The sequence below is a fragment of the Camelus ferus genome, chromosome 13, assembly GCF_009834535.1.
Source record: "Camelus ferus isolate YT-003-E chromosome 13, BCGSAC_Cfer_1.0, whole genome shotgun sequence".
NCBI classification, from domain to species: domain Eukaryota; kingdom Metazoa; phylum Chordata; class Mammalia; order Artiodactyla; family Camelidae; genus Camelus; species Camelus ferus.
In genome coordinates this window covers 18,534,616-18,555,815 of record NC_045708.1, presented here as the reverse complement: position 1 = coordinate 18,555,815, position 21,200 = coordinate 18,534,616, and the positions used below count along the sequence as shown (strand labels likewise).

General features: G+C 45.0%; 1 protein-coding gene across 2 annotated transcripts in view; it reads right to left on the bottom strand.

Annotated features, from left to right (window-relative positions):
• ARID1A (AT-rich interaction domain 1A) overlaps positions 1-20,112 on the bottom strand; it is a 66,481-nt gene extending 46,369 nt beyond the window's left edge. For both annotated transcript variants that reach the window (XM_032495582.1, XM_032495581.1), the window contains exon 1: positions 18,907-20,112. In XM_032495582.1, the coding sequence (XP_032351473.1) occupies positions 18,907-20,037 (1,131 nt within the window). In that variant the 5' untranslated portion in view covers positions 20,038-20,112. The remainder of the gene's footprint in view (positions 1-18,906) is intronic.
• Positions 20,113-21,200: the final 1,088 nt, after the last annotated feature.

The following is a 21,200-nucleotide window of genomic DNA, read 5'->3' as shown; positions in this document are numbered from 1 at the left end:
AACAGCTTACAGACTAACCACTTGCATAGAGTTCTCCTGCTCCAAGCAAATGGAATTAAAAGCCCCTCCAGACCAGAGGGCTAATGGAATCCCTTACAACTTCTTATTGCACCAAGGAAAGCCTAACAACCTAAGGGGTTGCTGAGATATAACACATTGGACTTCAAATGCTCCAACTTCTGATCAAGACTGATTGAGAAGAGAGCAGGAAAGATGGAGCCATGCACTCCAACTTCCAAGGGAAAGATACTGTTCACCAAAATGCACAACACCATATGGTAATGGCACCAGGAAAGAGAAACTTCTTAGTTTTTTTGAAATAAAAGTCCAACTGAGGAAAGCTCCAGGCTTCAGTTCCAATCCAAAGATGCAGAAAGGAAGCGACCAGGCAGCAAACCTAAGGAGCCAGATTTGGTACCCAAGGACCAGCAAGAACACGACTAGAGAGGGATGGGCTGGGTTACCAAAAAGGTATCCATCAGAAAGCAGAAGTCTGACTACCACTTGTCCTGTCATCCTAAATGCCAACTAGTTGGGGGCCAGCAGAAACCTTGAGCCATAACCTTGGATTCCGGATATTAAAATATTTCTTACTCCTTGTGCTTTCACTTTATTCCTGGCCAGATTTGTTGTATGACTTTTAATATTAACAATAAAAAAGCATCCCTGGCTCTTTAACCAAAAGAACCCCCTAATTGATTCCCACAGTAATTAACCTGCATTTTACCTCAGAGAGCGGTAGTTAAGGAAGTCAGCACTGCTATTTATAACTCATCTCAAATTGAGGGCAGACTGCCTAAAATCTAACACATCCCAGCTGTACTCCTGTTTGAACTGGGGCCAAGGGAATTTTTTAAAGCAATCTTGGCACCGAATGAATGACACCAACAGTATGAGAGCACGAGCGGTTGTGTTGTGGTGACGTAGCACTGGAGGTGGAATGGGAGGGGGCCAGTGTACTGTGATCCCTCTCGTGCACGCCTGCTGCTTGCAGAGTCCCAGTACAGTAAGCTGGGAACCGCCCACTGAGAGCCAAACACAGGAAAAGGCTTTTCCTGTGGAACGCCTTGAAGTGAGAAACACATGGCTAATCTGCATAAACGCGAAGCCACACCGCCCCTGCCAGGAAGGTTAGTGCTCGTAATCTCTGGCCATGAAGCTGGCTGCCTGGGAGGACTTGGACTGGCGCCTGATAACCCAGAAAGAGCCGAGAGAACAGATGGGTAAGGACCCCAGCAGAAAACAGCCCCGGGTCACGTGACTCGCCACATGGCCCCGCCAGCACAAACTATTGTCTGGCTGCGGAGCTCCCATACAAAGGCACCCGGCCTCAGCTTCCTGTGATTACAGGGACAGGCGGCAGCTGTTGATCCAGTTCCCGTTCGGGACCCTCCCCTGTTGAGGAGCATTCCAGGCAGGGACAAATATAACAGTTAAGGCCTCTCCCAACCAATGCACTTTCAGCTTCCTGCAAGCTCCACGTGGCCCTACTCAGCTCTGAGGAGGTACAGAGTAGATTCCATAAAAAGAACTACCCTTTGTATCCTGGTACACATGAGCTGACCAGCATAAAACATTCTTGTTGTGCCCCCTCCCCAGGCACAGACATCTGTGTCTAATGCCCCCTCATCTTGTCTTTTCTCACTCCTCCAATACTTCATGGCTTTGAAGACTGGTTGAGGAGCCCTACCTCAATTGAAGAGAAACTGCCCAGAAACCCACTTGTTTAGTTCTATCCCCAGGGCCTGCCTCCTAAAATAGGCTCCCTTCATTTTATTCTGCATTTAAACAGTCATGTTTCCCCACTATTTATGTGACCTAGGACAATAAGAGATTCTTAACCTCCTATGTGGCCTCAGAGACATCACTAACGACTTCCTGAAGCTAAACTGATGATAGGAAAAATAAAAATTTCTCATCAGATATACCAACACCTGACCTAGGAAATCAAACCCACTCAGTCTAGGTTTCTTATCATTCCTAACCTGAGAATCAAACCCCATTTTTCTACTTTACAAGAGACAGGAAATAATTCTTTCATTTTAGTTCTAGTTCATTCAAGTTCTAAACAAACTGGTCATATGCCTATGGTGAGAGAGGAATTACCAACAACTAGCTTGCAACTACCACTCCAGAGACAGGTGTTTTTTGTTTTTTGTGGAGTTTTTTTGGGTGGGGCAGATTTTTTAAAAAATGCTTTCAAAGTTCTGTAAGTGTCCAAGTTGAATACAAATAAAAATCCATAATCAATGAAAAGTTCTATCTATCCCATTCTGTTGACAGAAGTGATTCTAGAAGATCAGGGCACTCCCACTTTGCCAACTTAAGAGTCCACTTCAAAGACATCAGCTGCAGCACCAGCCTGACCAAACCCCTAGGAGGCTGCAACCAGACAACAGACTCAGGACCTTTCAACCCATACTGTCTCTAAAGTGAAAGAGAACAAGACAAGAGGCCTGGCTCTCTCCCTGGCTCAGAGGTATTTAGGCTTCTGTGTTCCACTCTTCCAGATCCGAAGATCAGAAAAATAAAAACTCATCAAGAATAGAAAAAAGGGACCAGAGAGGGAAGAGTCATTGACTCTTCTAGCAAAACTCAAACAGATTATGAGAGCCAACTGTAATAACCACCTCACAGCTGTCCACCCAAAAGAGGCATGCCAGAAAAACCACAACCAGGTGGCTGGTATTTCTTTATTTCTTCTTTGGTTTCTGAAAGAACTCTTCAAATAAAGCAGCTAGAGCATCAAACTAATAAATTCCCCCAACAAATGATAAAGTTCTTCTCCTCATTAGCCGCCTTTCAAAGAGAAAGTGCCCTTCCAAAAATGATAAAGATCAGTTTTTTGGAAGACCAAATTTAGCTAACCAATTTCTCCCGATTTCCAATGAATTACAAAAGCCTCTAAGGAAACCATATAACTTCTTGAGAAAGAATTCTTCAGGTACTGCTTAAAACCCAGGGATATAATATATAAACAGTAAGGCCCCAAGAAGATAATTAAAACAAGAACAAAATGCCATTTGATAAAATTAAACATCTCCTTCTTTACAACTTTTTAATCTCAAGAGTAAGGTGGCAGTACAACATGGTGAAAAGAGTACACTAAACTGAGAGAATGCCTGGGTTCTGATCCCTGTTCTCTGACCAATGCAGGGGATGGGGGGAGGGGACACTAACTAGGTTGTACCTTAACCTCTTCAGCTACACACTTGAATCCTGCCCTCAAATTATGAATCAGCAACTCTGGGATGGGGCCAGGAATCTCCCTGGGAGATTCTCATGTCCAGTCTGAGAACATCTGGGCTACAGGGCCTCCCTCCAAAGCTCCTCCTATCTCCAGCACAGAGTAACACTAGAACTCAGAGGCATGTTCAGTTTCTTTAGCCAAACAATGGTCTGAAGAGGGCAGTGCCTGGCCAATAAAGAAAAACTAAAAATGCACCGCAGATTCCCAAATAAGCAGCATTCTCAGTCAAAGCCAAGCTTTCCCAAATTCTTATACCCAACTTCTGATTATCTTGTTCACCTGAACACATATCACCAACAATGCTATATGCTTTACTTATTTACCTTGTTCACTATCAGTATCCTAAACTAGAACATAAGCTCCAGGAACATAGAGAGAGAACTGCATGTAAAACAAGCTTTCCTACTATGAAAGAGGAAAGGAAAGAGGTTGTGGAAGAGAAAGTGAAATGCTAGAGGCCTTGCAATTCCTAACCTCATTCATGCTGAAAGGAAATGCTTTGGTTCTACGTGGTCAGTCCTAAGAGCTCTGCCTCTACAATGCCTTCAACTTCTCTGGCCCTCAGTTTCTGCATCAACAGAATAGAGATGATAGTAGTAGCACCCTCGGGGTTGAATGAAATGAGTTAATACATCTAAGCAAAACAGAACAACACAAAACACTGTTCTTCAAACCAGCTGGACATGCTCCGGCCTCAGAGCCTTTGTACTCACTGATCTCTCCACCTGGAATATTCTTTCTTCCCTCAGGTATTAGTATAGCTTTCTTGTTCACATCAAATATCACTTCAATTTGGCCTCCCCTGATGAACCCATTTAAAATTTCAATCCTGCACACTTCATACAGCTGGCCTATGATTAACTTTGCTCCTGAGCATATATTACTAGCACACTAGATGCTGAAGTTTACTTATTTTGTTTAATGTCTATATCCTAGATTAAGATATATAAGCTACAAGGCTAGAATATAAAGTAGGTATGTGTCTGTGTTTAAATGGCTGCTGTATCCTCCAGCACCCAAAATGTTAGCTATTGTCATCCTACAGAAGTCCCCGAGTTCTAGCAATAAAGCTTAGAAACCAGAACAGTTAAGGTCTGGACTCATACACTCAAGACCAGAAACCCAACATGGTCAACTAGAAGCCAGCTAACAATCAAACAAGTTATTCCTTCTCTCCACCCTCAATAGGAGAAAAAGTAAGATGGAGCTGAAAGCAGTGTCAAAATATTTACTTAAAAAAAAAAAAACAAGAACACACAAGTCAGATGCCAAAAGGGTTGACAAGTCCAATTTTTCAAGCTCCACCTGCTTTCAGTTTGTTCTCTCAGAGGAATTTGTTCAATAGCTCCTTCTAGGAATCCTGATAGTAAACCCCAATAGTTTTCAAGCAGGGCAATACTAATCCCTGAGAAGTGTCTGGAAACAAATGTATGAAAGTGCCTTTTTGGTTATCTTTGGTGCTACTGGCATTTATTACCTGGGGAGCAGGATGCCAAATGTCCTGCAATGCACCTCCACACAAAGAGAGGCCTCGCTGAGAAACAATGGACTCTAGCCTATTACAAGTCCAATCTGAGAATTTCCTGTAACACTTGACCCTGGACCAGCGAAGGGAAAGGGAATCAGAACTGACTGGTACCCATCCCAAGAGCCCAACAGTACAAAGCCACCCAACAGCCAAGGTAATCATAAATAAAAATCTACTTTAAAAAATAGTTGGAAGATAATCTACTGAAAGTGGGACTTCCCCAGTGCATTAATTACAGTTATAAACACATAGTTATTTGTGATAATTTATTTACATCTTTCTTCGCTAGAAAGTACTCCATGGAGGCAGGCATTATGAATCCTGGTGCCCAATACGTTGTAGAAGCTCATTAAGTATTTGTTGCAATACTAAAAGCAACTGCCAAATGGTAGGTGAGTACTAGACACTTTTCCAAAAGTTTTGCTATAAGACTTACGTTTGGCAACTCCCAACTATTGTATGCTTTAGACAATATTTCAGTATCAGGACTGGACAATTAAGTGAGCTTTAAAAAAAGTTCTTATTCTGAAAATTGTTAGGAAATGAGGAATGTGATCACAATCTAAGAAACCTTGATAGTATACAAGGAAGATAGGTTGGTATACTGCATCCCAGAACATGCTTAATAATTAAAAACTTAACAATGTACAGACCTATTCACATGAGGTGGTATGGGTTAACACCAGAAAAAAGCATTTCCTCGCACATATCATCCTTTTTAGTGTAGATGGACCACAACTCCAACTGAGTGGGGCAGTTTTTTCTTTTAAGACATTTTCTTCCCTACCTGTCATTTATTGTGAATTAATATGGTACACTGAAGGGATACATGTAGAGGCAAAGGGCACGTAACCTTACAAACAGGGCTTTACCTAGGAGAGTACATATCAACTTTTCAGTAAGGACAGCACTTTTAAATCACCCCTTGTTCTTCTGACCTAGTTTCTAAATTACGCCTCCCTCTTTTATATATTAAATTGCTTTACAGATAACTGCTCAAAAACAAACAAAAAAGGCAAAGGCAAAAACTGCTCCTAGCCAAAAAACTTTAAGGCCTCTTTGCTTTTCCTTTAAAAATCTCTTCCTCTCATTCCTTTTAACTATAATTCCAAACTTGGACTGGTCTTGCACAGGTTATATAAAAAGATTCTAGATTTCTATAAGTGCATAGTGCTACATCCTGCCAAAGTTTTTCCTTCTATACTAAATAAGGTATCTGTGACACATCACTTAGTTGTAGGAACTTGATTTGCATGAGGTAGGGGATTCTGTTTGTCATCATGCTTTGATTGCCATCAATCCAATCAAGTCCTATATTTTGATAAAGACACTGAGAAGCAGCAGCCATGTCACTATTTATTTCATTACTTCCTTGGGCTGCCTTGGACCACTTTCCAAAAATGCCAGCCTTTCAATTGGTCCCCCTAAGTCCACTGTGAACTATTAACAGGCACAATAAAATAAGTTAAAGAATGGCTCAGGCCACAGTCAACCTTATTAAGATTATGGATGCTTTCAAATACTCAGGCTTTTTTAAGGTTAGCAATTCCATGAATGAAAAACCATAGAGTCCTATAGATTCTCCAATTCTTTTCAGAGCTCAAAATCACATTGGTACCAACCTCCTCCACACCACTATCCACACAAATGTGTACAGAAGAGCCTGGGCTTCCTCATTTATACCAGAAATACATGAGACTAGACCAAAGTTACCAACTGTCTTTTCTGAAGCTCTTTGTCTCTCCTCTTTGCTGTCGCTGGCCAGTATGATCAAACTGGGGTGGATACTTGGCCTGCTAAGCTATGGCAATGTACCTAAAATTTATCCCTACCCCCATCCCAAGTCTCTTTTGGCTCATTACACTCTTTTGAGATTGTCTTATTCAAGGCACACAGAATTTCTCATTGGTAAATGTGTCTGTGTGGGTGAACCCAGCTATCTTAATCTCATTTTATTTTAACCCAAAATACCATAATGAGGCCACATATTGGTCACTTGAGGTTTTACATAGGGGTTTAAAGAAGCCAATTCAAAGCTGCACTGGGAAAGCAGAAGATTTAAATCACAGACTAGAAAGAGAAACAAGAATGTTACAAATTTGTCCTGGACCAACAGAACCCCAAAAACAGATTAAGGAGGGCTAAAATAGTCTCCAGGCCAAAGGCAATAAAGTGAGAAAAGAGGCAGAGATTATTTTAGGAAACTTCTGTTTATTAGTTAATTAGACAAAGGCACTTCCTGCTTCTAGTTAGCCAGGTCACCCCAATAGAGGTAAGCAGATACCAAGAATCTTCAATGAAATGATGTTGATCTAGAAGTGGTATAAACTGCATCTCCGATTCTTTTAAAGACATTTTACCATCTCTGCTATGTTAAAGTTACTGAGGTCTCCATGTGCTTTGCATTCTACTAACAGACTTAGATGCCAAAGGAGAGAATGAAAAAGGAAAAAAGAACAGAGAAAATAAAGCTAAATGGCAGAGGGATGATAAAGTGAGCCTAGAACACACACAGAACATAAGACTCCCTACTAGAGTATTCATCTGTATATACAAATATCAAATCACAGATCAAACTGTCAGCACACTGCCTCTTGGAAGCCCCTGCCTTCATCGCAGCCGGGTCACAGTGGTCACACCTTCCCTTCCCAGGCAGGAGGGAAAAGAGGCCTGGCATAGGAAACTTGTTTTCAATGGGAAGGTGAACCATATCAGGTTTTCAGAAAGCTCACATGAACTGGCTGTCCACTTGGTCTTTGCATTATTAATGTTTATTATCTGACCATTTTTGTAACTTCCATTTCTGTGCCAAACACAATCCTTATTTATTAAGTCACACAACTAAGGATAAGTCTTAGCTCAAATGTCCACTCCTCAGAGAGACGTCATCCACTTCAGAGATGGGATAACTTGTCAGGAGTCTACTTAAAGAGTTTATTTACTAGGACTTCACAACAAGGGACCCAAGGGAAGTAATCACAGCAAAATTCAAGCTGGCCACTGGGGCACTGGGAGGTGGGGGATGAGAGACAAAAGGAAGTCATTATGGATGGTCTACTGAGAGATCACCAGATCACCAAAGACCTTGTTCTCAGATCAGTTGGCCATCCCAAGCAGAAGGGATATCATAGCATTTAATTAATACTCCAATACTGGCCTCTGAGTAGCATTTTTACAAATAACTTTCTTGGGCAGTTTTCTCAACTGGTCATACTTGGAGACCACCATAGGTTATCATCCAAGAATGAGTTTTTCTACCTTCATCAAACAACTAGGACCACAGATTCAAATTATCCTCATGCTATGCTACCAAAGAGCTAAGAGAAAGAGAAATAGAAGGCAGGGAGTCCCCTGGTCCTATAAACAGAGACAAGTTTTATCACGAGTTTGTCATTATTGCGTAGCAGAAGATCCATCTCAAAAGTATTTTCTTTCTTCTCCAACTCCAAGCACTTTTAACCTTTTCTCCAACCAATAACACTTCCAATATCATGGGAGTGGCAGATATATCTGAGACATGAGCCTTTGGTATAATTTGAAAGAAGCCCTTCAGGTAGTTCAGATATACTCTACAGCCTAGTTGAGCATTAAATGCATAAATTCAGTAGTTCTTAAACTTGAGCATGCATTACAGTGGCCTGGAAGGCTTGTTAAAACACACGGCCAGGTTTTTGGACTCAGTAGGTCTGGGTGAGTATTTGCGTTTCTAAATAGGGCCCAGGTAATCTAAGCTGATGCTTAGAGACCACACTGAGAACTACTGCACTAATGTACCTCTCAAACTAGAATAGGTGCTTAGTAAAATTTGTTGGGTGTCTTTTTTTTTTAAAGCATTACTATAACTCAGATATAGCTAAGAACTATGGGATAGCTTTTAATTCAGCAAAGACAAGCTGTCGTTTAAAAAAAAAATTTTTTTTATTTAATGGAAATACTGGGGATTGAACCCCGAACCTTATGCATGCTAAGCACGTGCTCTACCACTGAGGTATTACTCCCCTACCCCCACTGCTGTCTTTTAACCACTCGATTCTACCCCCTTCTCAAGCAGGGGCCTCTACCAACTAGGAGTTGTGTTCAAATTTTATTTGATAATAAATAATACTTCCACATTTTTTTTAACATTTACTACAGCTGCAAGGTAGATATTTTTCCTCATTATACAGTTGAGGATACAGATTCAGAGAAGTTAAGTGACTTGCCTAAAGTCACACAGCCTAAGGGAACTTTAAACCTCACTTTTAGAGCTGACTGCCATGAAACTTTGTGTGAGGCACTCAACCTTTATGTGTTCACTTTTCCCATACGGGAAGTTAGACAATAATCCTCATCCCTCCAGCAAGGGCTCCAAGTACTAGAAAGTAAAATTACTCTGCAAATATTTTTATAACACAAGTTACTTTCACTTAGATCAAAGTAAAGGACTTTAACTTTGAACTTGAATCCCACCCCCACTCCCACTGTTCAAAGATCGCTTCTGAAGAGAAAAGAGCTACGGCCCAAATATTGCCAGTTCTTACCATTGGGATCATACGGCCATTCATCAGAAACCTAAATAAAATTCTAAATGGAAGAGGTGGATGAAATATAGGCATAATGTCAAATTGTAACTAAAGACTTTTCAGTCTTTCATCCCATTTAAGAGTTCTAGACTATTGCAAAAATAATGTCCCAATAAGCTCCAGTGCTTGAATAATTTATTTTGGAGAAGCAAACTGAGTATTTTATAGTGTTATATACAGCTCTGGAGAATCAGACAAACCTTGATTCAAATCTGAACTCTTTTACTAGTTTTTTGCCCTAGGCCAAATTCCTCACTATTACTCTATTTCCTTACCTGTAAAGTGGGAAGAGTAAAATAAAACAAGAACCCAGCTCTCATGGTTTTGAAGATTATATGAAGAAATTCAGGGAGAGACCCAAGCATAGTGCTTGGCATACAGTTAAGTACTCAAATACATGGTATGGTAGTTATCAAAAATATTTACCCTCAACATGCCATCATTTGAAAACAGGGACCCCAGTGAGGTGCTAGACCTATCCCTGGCCCAGGACAAAGTTGTGAATAACCTACCTATAGAATTGATCGCCAAATCCTTTGTAATATTTTTGGGACCCCAGATTCCTAAAACAGGTAAAACATTAGAAGTCTGGAGACAAAAGGCAGGTTATCCAAATCTGAATCAAGTTTTATACTCCTAAACTAACGTGGTCCAACTCATGAAACTCCATCATCTTAGGACCAGAACAGACTCTCAGCCAAAAGGCAAGAGGGAAAGCCATTTGTATTCACCAGAGAAGACATAATAACAAACAGCAACCAATTCCCAGCATTTCTGCTCAGGTGACTTGTTCTTTAAGGACAACGGAAAGCTGTAATAAGGTCTACCCAAGAGAGGGGAAATCAGTGGGCAAGAAGACATATCAGTTTCCTCTAAAAGGAAGAACCCAGCATGATGTAGCCTTTAATCCTCTACCACGTGGCTGAACTCACACTCTTCTTAAAGTCAAAGTACACCAGGCACAAGCCAGTTGAGAATAAACAGCTGGACCCAGATGCACTCATGCCTGGCAAGCAAGTTGTGACCTCAAAGAAAACAGGAGGCAAAATAAGAAACACTAAGCACACAGCAAACGGATTTTTAAATGACTGATACCATACCAATCCCTAAACTCCCCTGCTGCCATCATGCTGGTGCTAGATCTTGAAGGGGTAGTCCCTTTTTACAAAGGTGTCTATAAACAAGCAAGCTGAACGCTAACAAGTTTAAAAGGAAAAAACATACAAAAATCTTGGCTGCTAGTGATGAGCCACAAAAAATCATGACTGTGCTAGGGTTCCAAGGGAGGGGAAAATCTAATATCTAACACTGCAGAGTTGGGAACCCAGAAGCAATGAAGCCATAAGGAAGCCTAAATGCAAAAGAAAGGAAAAAAGCACATGGCACATTTCCTCTTCATATTCAAGCAGCATTCTGGGCCTGCAGAGCACATAGACTGGTGCCCAAAGCCCCTTAGTATTTCATATCAATATTAACTTCCTGGAGGGCGACAAAACTCTGTCCTGGATTACTGAGTGATTTCTGATATGTACCATAACCAACACTAAGTCAACATTTTAGGGATCAAATTTCCTACTCTGCAGCATGTTGGAATGCATTCTTGGCATTAGACTTCTTCCCAACTGCAGTCCACCCTTAGAAAATGCAAAAGCCACTGGGAAATAAAGACTCAGCCTGTCCCAAGACCACCTTCTAGTATGCACAAATGACAAAAATAAACAAAAATTCACTCAGATGTCCCTTCAAATTCAATAAAAACTAATGCCATCCATTTAAACAGAGGAAAGAGAAAGTTCAGGGCAGAATACACAAGGTGGTTAACATTCACACCAACCTATACGGTACTGAACAGGGAAATATATACAAGATCTTGCAGTAGCTTCACAGTGAAAAAAAAAAATGTGACAATGAATATATGTATGTTTATGTATAACTGAAAAATTGTGCTCCACACTGGAATTTGACACAACATTGTAAAATGACTATAACTCAATAAAAAAGTTAAAAAAAACATTCACCCCAACTTAGATTCTTCTAAAACCTGGATTGACTAAGGAGTTCATCTCAAGCTCCTATATACCTGCTGATGATGAACCACTGTGCCTAATTCTGAGCTAGTGGAAACTCACTTCTGCAAAATGCCAGAATGGCAAGGCAAAAGATGTTCGAAGGGAAACTCCTAAACTAGAATCTGTATTCAAGGCTCCATACTTCTATATTGGAACAGTGTAACCCACTCTTCTCTTCCAGGTGGAAGCACTGTAGCAGCCTGGCACTGGACACTCCATGCATATTTAGCTGTTAAGCATCCACTTACAACCCTTTGAAAAGTACCAGAAATCATGTGTGGTCCAATCACATATGGATCAGCAGGTAAAGAGAAACCAAATCACTACATTTCAGATGCTCCCATAAGGAATAAGCATGTGTTTGCAGCATTTATGAGCTTCTTAGTCACAGCCAACCTAATCAAAAACAATATTAAAGGCCATTTTTGTGAACAGATGGGCAAACTGCATTATGTGCAGGCTTACCCACCAACAACCCTCAATATAAGGTCTGATCTAAGCAACTCAGCTTGAGCAGAGCTCCCAAATCTTCAGAAAGAGCAGCCGCCTAAGAGTCCCAACAGGTACTTCATGGCTCCCGTTTTAAGAAAGGTCAATTAACTCTGCCAAAGAAGAAAAAACCCAGGCTCTCTAACCAAAGTTGAACCACTGTCACTGTAGAGTTGTCCAGTGTTCACATAACTCTGAAGGTGACATGACCTTCCAAACCCAAAATTACTACAAAAGAGCCCCTGAACTGGCCAAGAACTTGGCAGGTTATACTAAAGGCCCCACATAACCACAGGAACCACCAAGACCCTGAAACCACTTTCTTTCAAGGAATTTTATGGTTACAGTCCAAATTCTCAAAGTCACCAGAATGAGACAACTACAGGTCTGGGGATGGATGTGTAATTTGGGTTCTATAAAGCACCTGGAATGCCGATTGGCATTATGAAAAAAGCTAATTAATATCTTAACTTTTCCCTTCTTGGACATTTAATTTCACAATCACTGCCTCTGAAATACTGCCCCAGATTAACCCTGGCCAACTCTGATTGCTCCTTATTCTCAGATTTCTTCAGCCTATACATTTAGTTTGGTCTATAGCCATTTATAAAACCTTGCTTTGCAAGTTTCCCAGGTGTGTGCACATAAGCATGCTTTCCCAAGGAAACTAAATTTCTCTGAAGCAGATACTGCCCCTATCTTTTAAGTTCCTCCCTAGTATCTAATCGGTATGTCCACACAGAGCTATTTCCCATCCCCGTTTGAATCTCCAGATCTCCCTAGAAATCCTGCTCTCAGCAACAAGCCTAAAGTTCTAATACCCTCACTACCACCATACTGGGAAAGACCTGGGCAACCAAAGTCAGTGTTAACACAAGTTTTCATATTTTGTTTTAAAACAAGCTGATAGCCTTTGGTAAGTTAGTTGAACCTAATTAAAAATTGTGGTCAGGGCAATAATCACATTCCTATTCCCTACACTATGCTGAGTCAAAAAGGTACTTTCAGGATTCTGGTCTAAAATACATTTCTTGTGAAGAAAACTGGTGTCAGAGTCAGCACATTTAGTTTAAAAAGGGACTTTGAGAAAGTAAATCTGGTCATCTCACAAGGCTACCAAAGCAGAGTATGACAGGCAAACAGCTAAAACACTTCTAAAATACTTCCTCTTCTATAAAAAGAATGTCACAAAAGGAACCCAGAAACGTTTTTGATCCTAAAATGGCAATTTCAGAAAGAAAGATTGAATCTACCCTCATAACCCTTCAGGCAGTATGTAGTGAGTCCCCAAACATTTGGACTTTGTACTGACTCAGGAACCTGGGGCATTAATTTTAATATATAAATAAGCTATGCATACGAGTCCAGTAAAAGCTATATAAATAAATCTGGCCCTTGGAGTGGGCTTATAATCCTGAGAGCCAAAGCAGAACAGAGGCTAAGAACAATACTGAAGTTGTAGGATCTTTTTTCTCCTTTCTGGCATTCCAAAAATGCAAACCCAACCCTAAAAACATCTCACCAAACTACAAAACCTTTCTGAAAGGACAAGGCTTCGAAACTCAGTCTCATAAGCCAAGCTTTAGGAGAACACTTCACTATTGAAACTTAGGACCTTCTTTCCAAACTTCTGTTTCACCCTGAAATTGCAGTTTTGAACAGGGCTCCACACGCCCTGAACTTACCATGGCTGGGGCAGCTTCTCTTCCAGGGCAGCATCTTTTCACTTCAGATCTCTTTTAAAACCATCTCTTCTTATCTCTATGCTCTCCACACACACCCCCACCACCACCTCCCAGCATTACCCTCTCTTCCCTACCCCCCAAGTCTTTTTCTCCAATGTTATTTTATTTCATCACACAAGAAGAGACTAGCACTATCTTTGCTTGAAAACTGTTTATTAATTTGCCTGTCAAACATTCTATAGAGCCGTTTACATCTTACTACAAAAACCTCCTGGGTACATATTGACAGCTCAGCAAGTATTTACACAAAGCTCTGAAACATTTGGTTCCTTCAGAGAGAAGCTGCTGTGTCAAGCAGAGAATTATCAAACACCTTTCCCTCTACCTTTACTCCTCTTTTATAAAGGGAAGCTTCCTTCTAGCATACCTCTAAAATGCCTAAATTATACTTTTAAACTACTAAACCAGGAGGAGACAAATCAGAAATTCAGGTCTGCTGGAAAAAAGGAAAAGCAGCATTTCCACGATCACTTGCAAACCACACCATACAGTTTAAAAAAAAAAAAAAAACAGGTATGAGAAAAGGCAATAGACCTATAAAGTTGACCCTAAAATGCTTAGCTTTTCCTGTTCCAGTCTCAGGAAGTTTTGCTCCTCTCTCAGCAAAACTTACAGGGCAAGTTCAGGCACTCAGATTACAACCAACTGCCCAAACCAGACCCAGACCTGCCCAAACACCAGAAGAGTCTGGAGAGCTTAATGCTACCTCTCCCCACCTTCCTATTCCCCAAAGAGAAGCAGAGTGTTAACGCTGAATTTATGAATATCCACTCCTCACCTCACCCCTGGCTCTACCCCCAAAATTCCCTCATGGAGATTTTGATGGAACTATTTTTCAAGTCTTGCTTTAATGAAGTCTGCCTAATTTTTCAATTACTGTTTAGTGTTTTAAAACCACCAGCCAGGTGGAATGACTAATGACAAAGAGATTAACAGTCTCAAGGCAAAACAGTCTGGTAGGGCTTTTTCTGTGAAGGGCCACAGGCCACAGTGGCACCCAACCATTCAGAGCTTGTTCCTGTAAATCCTCAAGAGAAAATAGCCTTGAGTTCCTTGAGCCCAGGGGAAGAAAGATGGTCTCAAGATCCCTACTGAAAAATGTATAGGAAGAAGCTGCCCTCTTAACAAGCAAGGTATGGAAGCACAGAGAGATGTGTAGCATCAGAGAGGAATAAGGTTATCTAGTCCACCAACTTTACTGATGAAGAGATAAAGAAATAGAGAAGGCCAATGACCTGCCCAAAGTCACTCGGCTTAATCCAGAGCTGCATGTGGAACCAAAGCTCCTCTTCCTCCTGGGTCCTGTGCTCTTTACCCCTCATTACTACGCCACACACAACTTGATGCACATCAGTAATGATAGTCACCAGTCTAAACAAGAAAACCCAGATATAAAACCCAGATGTAAAAGCCAAGGGAATCAGGACTCCATTTCAGAAACAGAGGTATCATCCCAGTTCACTGGCAAGAAAGAACTATTCAATACCAATTTATTTTGAATACCATATTTTAGCCATATTTGCATGCTTCAGCTGCTTCTAGAATTTTGGGTTTTGAAGCCAATCAATACAATCTTTTGGGGCATGGGAATGGGAAAAGGCCCTGACTACTACTTTGTTAGCTTATTTCCAATTTTTAAAAAAGTTCACTAAGCTCTTTGCAAAAGGTCTACTGTAGACATCCCACCCTACTGGAGTCAATCCAACATATGAATGTTTAATGCAATCCAAGACATCTTGTTACAGCAGGTGCCACTTGTCATGGTTACTCTGTGTCACACACAAAGGAAGGAACCTTAAAAAGTCCCCACAGGGCCCAATACAAAGAAGCCAAACTTGGTCCTGACTGCTTTCTCTCTTCTCTTACCACCATCCCAACCTCCATCACCCCCAGTTCTCTCTTGGAGAGCAGAGAACATGAAGCCCCACAACTAAGTGCCGTCTCAATGTGCTTTTCCTGGCCCCTCCTACTTGAGAGAGCTCCAAGAGTCCTGTGTTTCAGCCAGCCCAGAACTTCTGCCAGTAGGCATTCCCATAAGCCTAGGATTCCTGTATTTGTTTCCCAGGAGTCGGAAATATCATTTGATATTTCCATAGCAGGAACTAACAGCCAAACTTCTACAATCAAATCCATCTTGATCCTGGACTACATATTCTGTTTCATTTTTTACTTTGACGAGCTGGTAATGCTTTCAAAGTACTACAGCTAAAAGCATCCCAAGTAAAAAGCTTTACATGAGGTTTAAGAACATAGGTAACTGAAAAGTATTTCATCAGTAGCAGGATTTAACACCTTGAGACATAGTACTATTTATGGAAAGGGATAAAGGAAAAGTTTGTTTGCTGGGATCTTCCCAGCTCCTGTGAAAAAGATACAGGCACAGTACACACACTTACTTTATTTCATAAAGGCAGAGTCAAATGAGAACAGTACCACTTTAACTGTGTCAATCAAGTCTTTGCAAAAAACTCTAAATTCAAGACTGAGTTAGGGAAAGAAGAGGACAGAGAAAGATCTTATTATTTAAGAATGCTTAAGAATAGGGCATCATGGTCTGAACAAGAGGTTTACCCTTAAGTAGCAAAAAGGAATTCAGAACAAAATCTATCCACCTACAACCCTCACCTGGATGACACACTTGAAACAGGCCACAAAACTGGAAGCTGTACTGTCTTTTCTACAGGTAAATGCTCACCAGCCCATGCTCTGGGTCTCAGGGGAGTATGCAACTGAACTGAAGTCAAATAGGAATCTATGTTGTGTGAAGTGCCAGGTCTGGTAATGTTAAAAAAAAAAGAATCAGAAAATTCACTCAAAGGCAGCACAGACAAGCTTCTAAACAGGGACTGTATTTTCCTATCATTTACCCAGCACAGAGCATAGTACTTAGTACATAGAAAGTGCTCAAATACTTGTTTAATGAATGAAAAACAGAAATTGTTAAGGCAAAAATTGGTTTTATCCAAAAAAAAGCCTGAATACCGCAAGCCAGAAGAATTCAAATTATTTTTTGTTTTTAAATGAGGCTTGACTTACCCCAAATTATTTCCTCTAATAGTTTAAGAAAGGTAAATTTCTCAACCTCCTCTCCTTCCTCCAAAAAAAGGGAGAAAGAATGAAGGTAAAGAGATATAAACTACAGAGTGACCCAGAGACAAGGGAATGTTCTGTCTTCTAAGACAAAATTTATCCTCCAGACACTAGAAATCCAATTTAAAATTCCCCTATTTCCTGCCCAGATGTAGAACATCATGGAAGACATGAAGTCAAGGCACAGAGCTCTAAACCTGCCATCTGACACAACTATTTTCAAAACTCCCAGCTCAATGTAAGAGTAGGAAAGCAGTTCTAGGATGCGGAAGGAACACAATTAGGCCACTGAAGTGAACAAAATCTCACAGTACAAAGGTACAACTAGGTACTGCTGGGAGGGGGGAGGTCATGAAGGGAGTTTTTCCCTTTTTTGAAATGACAGATGACCCTACAGAATACCTATATTCCTGACCAAAGCACTGAGAACAGAACATGATTCAGAGGGAAGAAACGCAAAATAAATGAAATAGAATGCATAAAAATGTACCAAAAATTGTAATTTCTAAGCACATCTTAAGTATCATTGTGATCCTATCTTTATTATCTTGGGCGATAGAATAAATGGAATTTTAAAACACAAGAAAAAAAACTCATCGACCTCTATTCCAAAGCTCTAAAATGACTGATGACAAAGTAGAAAATTAGCCTTTTTGATATTCCAGGAACAAATGATAAATATCACCAAACCAAAAGCCTTTAGGAGACAGTCGCTCTCAAGATCACAAAAGATGTCAGCTTCCCTTTAAATTGAGCTGCTCTCCGAAAGTTAAATTAACAAAAGAAAGTTAACAAGATTCAACATGTAAACAAAGAATGAGGCCAGCCTTCCTTAAAACGAAACGCTTGAATATGAAATTCTCAGAAAGCTTCCAGTTCGCAGAAAGTTTTTTCCTACCCCCTCCCACAAAGATCCCACATTTCCCACTCAATAAAAAGCTCAGTAAAATAATTTCAATTCTGCAAAGCGAATAGGGTCAAAATTAAGACAAATGCATCTTCAGAGCCATCAAAGAAGTCATTTATACCACCAGAAAAGTCACAAAACCAAAACAAACAGCAAACCCATTGTAGAGAAAAACTCAGCTAGTGTTCTGACAACACACAATCTATTTCAGGCTGCATAAAACATAACAAGCAAAATAAATCCAAGGTACAAGCAAAATGCCACTGCCTCCTCTTTTGTTTCGGGCACAATGTAACAAGGGCAGCCTGTCTGGGGCTCTGCTCCTGCTGATACAGTATTGCTGCTTAAACCTCCCTCCTCAAGGTCACAGTCAATTTCAGCTCTGGAATAAAAGGCAGATAGTGGCAGCGATGGTTTGGGTTATCACTGGCAGAAAAGCAGAGTGTAAAAGTTTATGAGCTCATCAGGATTGTTGTACCATTACATCAGAGGCAATTATAAATGGCCAAGAGCAGGAGATGGGGAGCCAATCAGATCACAGATAGGATGTCAACCTAAGACCAACTGTCTCCTGGCTTTGACAGAAGGATTTTACCTCCATAATTCAAATCCCAAACCAAAGCAATCTGCACTTACTACTCCAATCACTCAGCTGTTTACCAGCACTTCCAGGGAGAAGCCCAGGCCACTAGGCCGACGGAGACAGAGACAGGAGACGGCCCGGGCTGCCCTGGGTGAACCGCAGCCGGCCTCTAGCCGCCCCCAAGCAGGCTCCTGCCCTCCCTCGAGGTCCCCCCGAGTCCGAGGGGCCCCTCCTTGAAAGCACAGATGGGGGACGCCCTAGAGGAAGGTAAGGGGGGTAGAGAGGAGCGGCAGGTGAGCAAAGAATTGTTCACTCAACTCCCAAGCTCTTAACAATGCCTACACCCCTAAGCTGACCCCCCAGCACCCCCTCACCTCGGGCCAGGCCCTTTCCCACACACTCTGCCCTGCACCCCCTTGAAGACCCCCGGAGCTAGAAGGGACCAGGGGAGAGGGAGAAGGGGAGCAGACACCTCAGGGAAAGCCCCACACAAAGGCTGAAGGAGGGAAAGAGAGGAAGGCAGACAGGCAGCCATTTTAAGAGAGAAGAGCCAGACAATGGCAGCTCCCCAGCAGTGGGGGCCCCAGACTGGGGGTAGCCCACGGGTGTAGCCTGCTCCCCGTAGCCGCCACCCACTCCCAGGATCCCGCTCGTCCCAGCCCCCTCCCCACTCAGCCATGTACCTGCGGGGTCCGGGCGAGCGGCTGCCCCCCGCCGCCGCTGCTCCCGGGGCTCATGGGCGCGTGGTGGCTCCTTTGTTGGGCCCCTCCCGAGGCGGCTGCCGCCGCCGCCGCCGCAGCAGCAGCAGCCCCCCAGCACTGCGAGGCCATGTCCGCCGGGCCCTTGCCGGCGCCCCCGTCCTGGGGCCCGCCTCCGTAGTCGCCCCCGGGGTAGCCCTGGTAGCCCCGGGCCGAGCTGGGCGACGTGAGCAGTTGGTTGAGGGTGGGGGTGGCGGTGGGCTGGGGGGTTCCCCCTCCGGCCGCTGAGGGGCCGCCTCCCCCCATGGCCCCGAAGCGCTGCTGAGCAAAGGACGAAGACGACGAGGAGGCGGAGGCGCTGGAGGAGGGAGGAGGCTTGGAGCCGGCGGCCGCCGCCGCCGCGCCGGAGCCCGGAGTGCCACCTCTCGGGGAGCTCAGCGCGTAGGCCTGGGGGGGCGGGGGGTAGGCGCTGCGGTTGGGGTAGTAGGAGTTGTACTGGTGGTTGGGGAAGCCGTGGTCGTGCGAGTTCTGCTGGGGCCCCGCGTAGGGCTCCAGGCCCCCGCCGCCGCCGCTCTGCAGCGCTGCCAGGCCAGGGCTTTGTTGTCCGCCATGTTGTTGGTGGAAGACGGCGGCCGCCGCGGCGGCGACGGCAGACGGGCTCCGGCCGTAGGGTTGCCCGAAGCCGTAGGCTGGGGGCGGCAAGGCGGCCGCGGCTGAGTGAGGAGGCGCCCCCACCCCATCGCTGCTGCCGCCACCGCCGCCGCCGGGCGGCTCCGTGAGGTTATTGTTCAGGGCGGGCCTAGGGCCCGCGTTCCCGTTCGAGTTCTTCAGGTCCGGCTCCGCGCCGGGCCCGCCGCCGCCGGCTCCGACGCCGCCACCCCCATTGCTTTCGGCCCCGTCCTGCAGCTCCTTTCCCAGCGGTTGCGGCGGCCCCACGGCGGGGCCCTCGCTTTCCTGCCCGGCGGCTGCCTTCATTTCCCCGCGCTCGGCTGCTGCTGCCGCCGCCTCGCCCCCCGCCTCCTCCCGCTGCTGCTGCTCCGCTTTCTTCAGCTCCGAGGGCGGCGGCGGCGGATTGCCCAGGCTGCTGGCGGCGGCGGGGGCGACCTGCGCGGCCATGATCCCCGCTGTCTCGTCCGCGGAGAGACCCGGCCCTGTCTTCGTCTTCTTCCCCCCTCCCACCCCGCCCCGGGGCCGAGTCCCCCGGGCTGCCCTCCCCACCCGCCCGGGCGGGCCTCGCGGGGCTCCGCTGCTGCGCTGCGCTCGCTCGCTCGCTCCTCTCCCCCCCGCCCCGCCGGCTCAGGCTCCGGGCTGGCGGCGGCGGAGGAGGAGGAGGCGGCGGCGGCCGAGGCGCCGGCGGCTCAGCTGCTCCCGGCTCAGTAGGCTCGGGACCCGGCTCTCCCGGCTCATTCCCCCCAAGCCCTTGCCTGGGAATGAGGGGGGCGGTGGAGGCTCCGCTCCCCAGGGCCTGGCCCCGCTGTGACTCTCCGCTTTCTGCTGCCGGAGAAAGGAGGAGGGAGGGAGGGAGGGAGGCGAGGGGGAGGGGGCGGGGAGGGAGGGAGGGAGCGGGGGGAGGGGGACCCGGGACGGGCGGGCTGGAGGGCGCGCGGTAGCTGCCCGGGCGCCGGGAGGCAGAGTCGGAGCGTGGGCCGGGCCGGGCGCCCTGCCTCCCCTCCCCGTCCGCGGCGCGGGCAGAGGCTGCTGCGCGGCAGCGGGCGGGCGAGCGGGCGGGCGGCCGGACTGAGCGGCTAGAGCGCCCCACTCTCCTCCGAGTCCCCCTCACTCCGACACGAGGCTCAGCACTGCCATTTTACCCAGCGCCGTCGCGGCCGCCTGGCAAACCCGGAACGGAGCGCGGAGCGGGCGCAGGCCGTGGAACGGACTCGCTCCCTTCCCCTCACAAAGGAGGAGGGGAGAGAACGAGCCGCGGCGGCGGCAGGCCCTCTGCCGCTTTCGCTCGGCAGCGCCACCGCCGAAGGCTTCGGGGAAAACCTGGCCCGGAGCTTCCGCCTCTCCGGATCCTGCGCCGCCTCCCTCCCAGCGTTCCTCTCCGGGTCGGTCCCCTCCAGGCGGCTCCGAAAGGAGAGGGCAGCGTGAACTTTACTCGCGGCTGCAAAATTGGCCTGAGCCCGAGACCGCGGCCGCCACGGCCCAGGCCTGACACCCCTGGCAGCGGGCCTGGTCTCTTGGCTGCTACTTAGCACCGCTACAGCACTTTTCTTCTTCAAAGCCTTTTACAAACGCGCTCTAAGGACTCAACTGAGCCTTACATTTTATCCCCT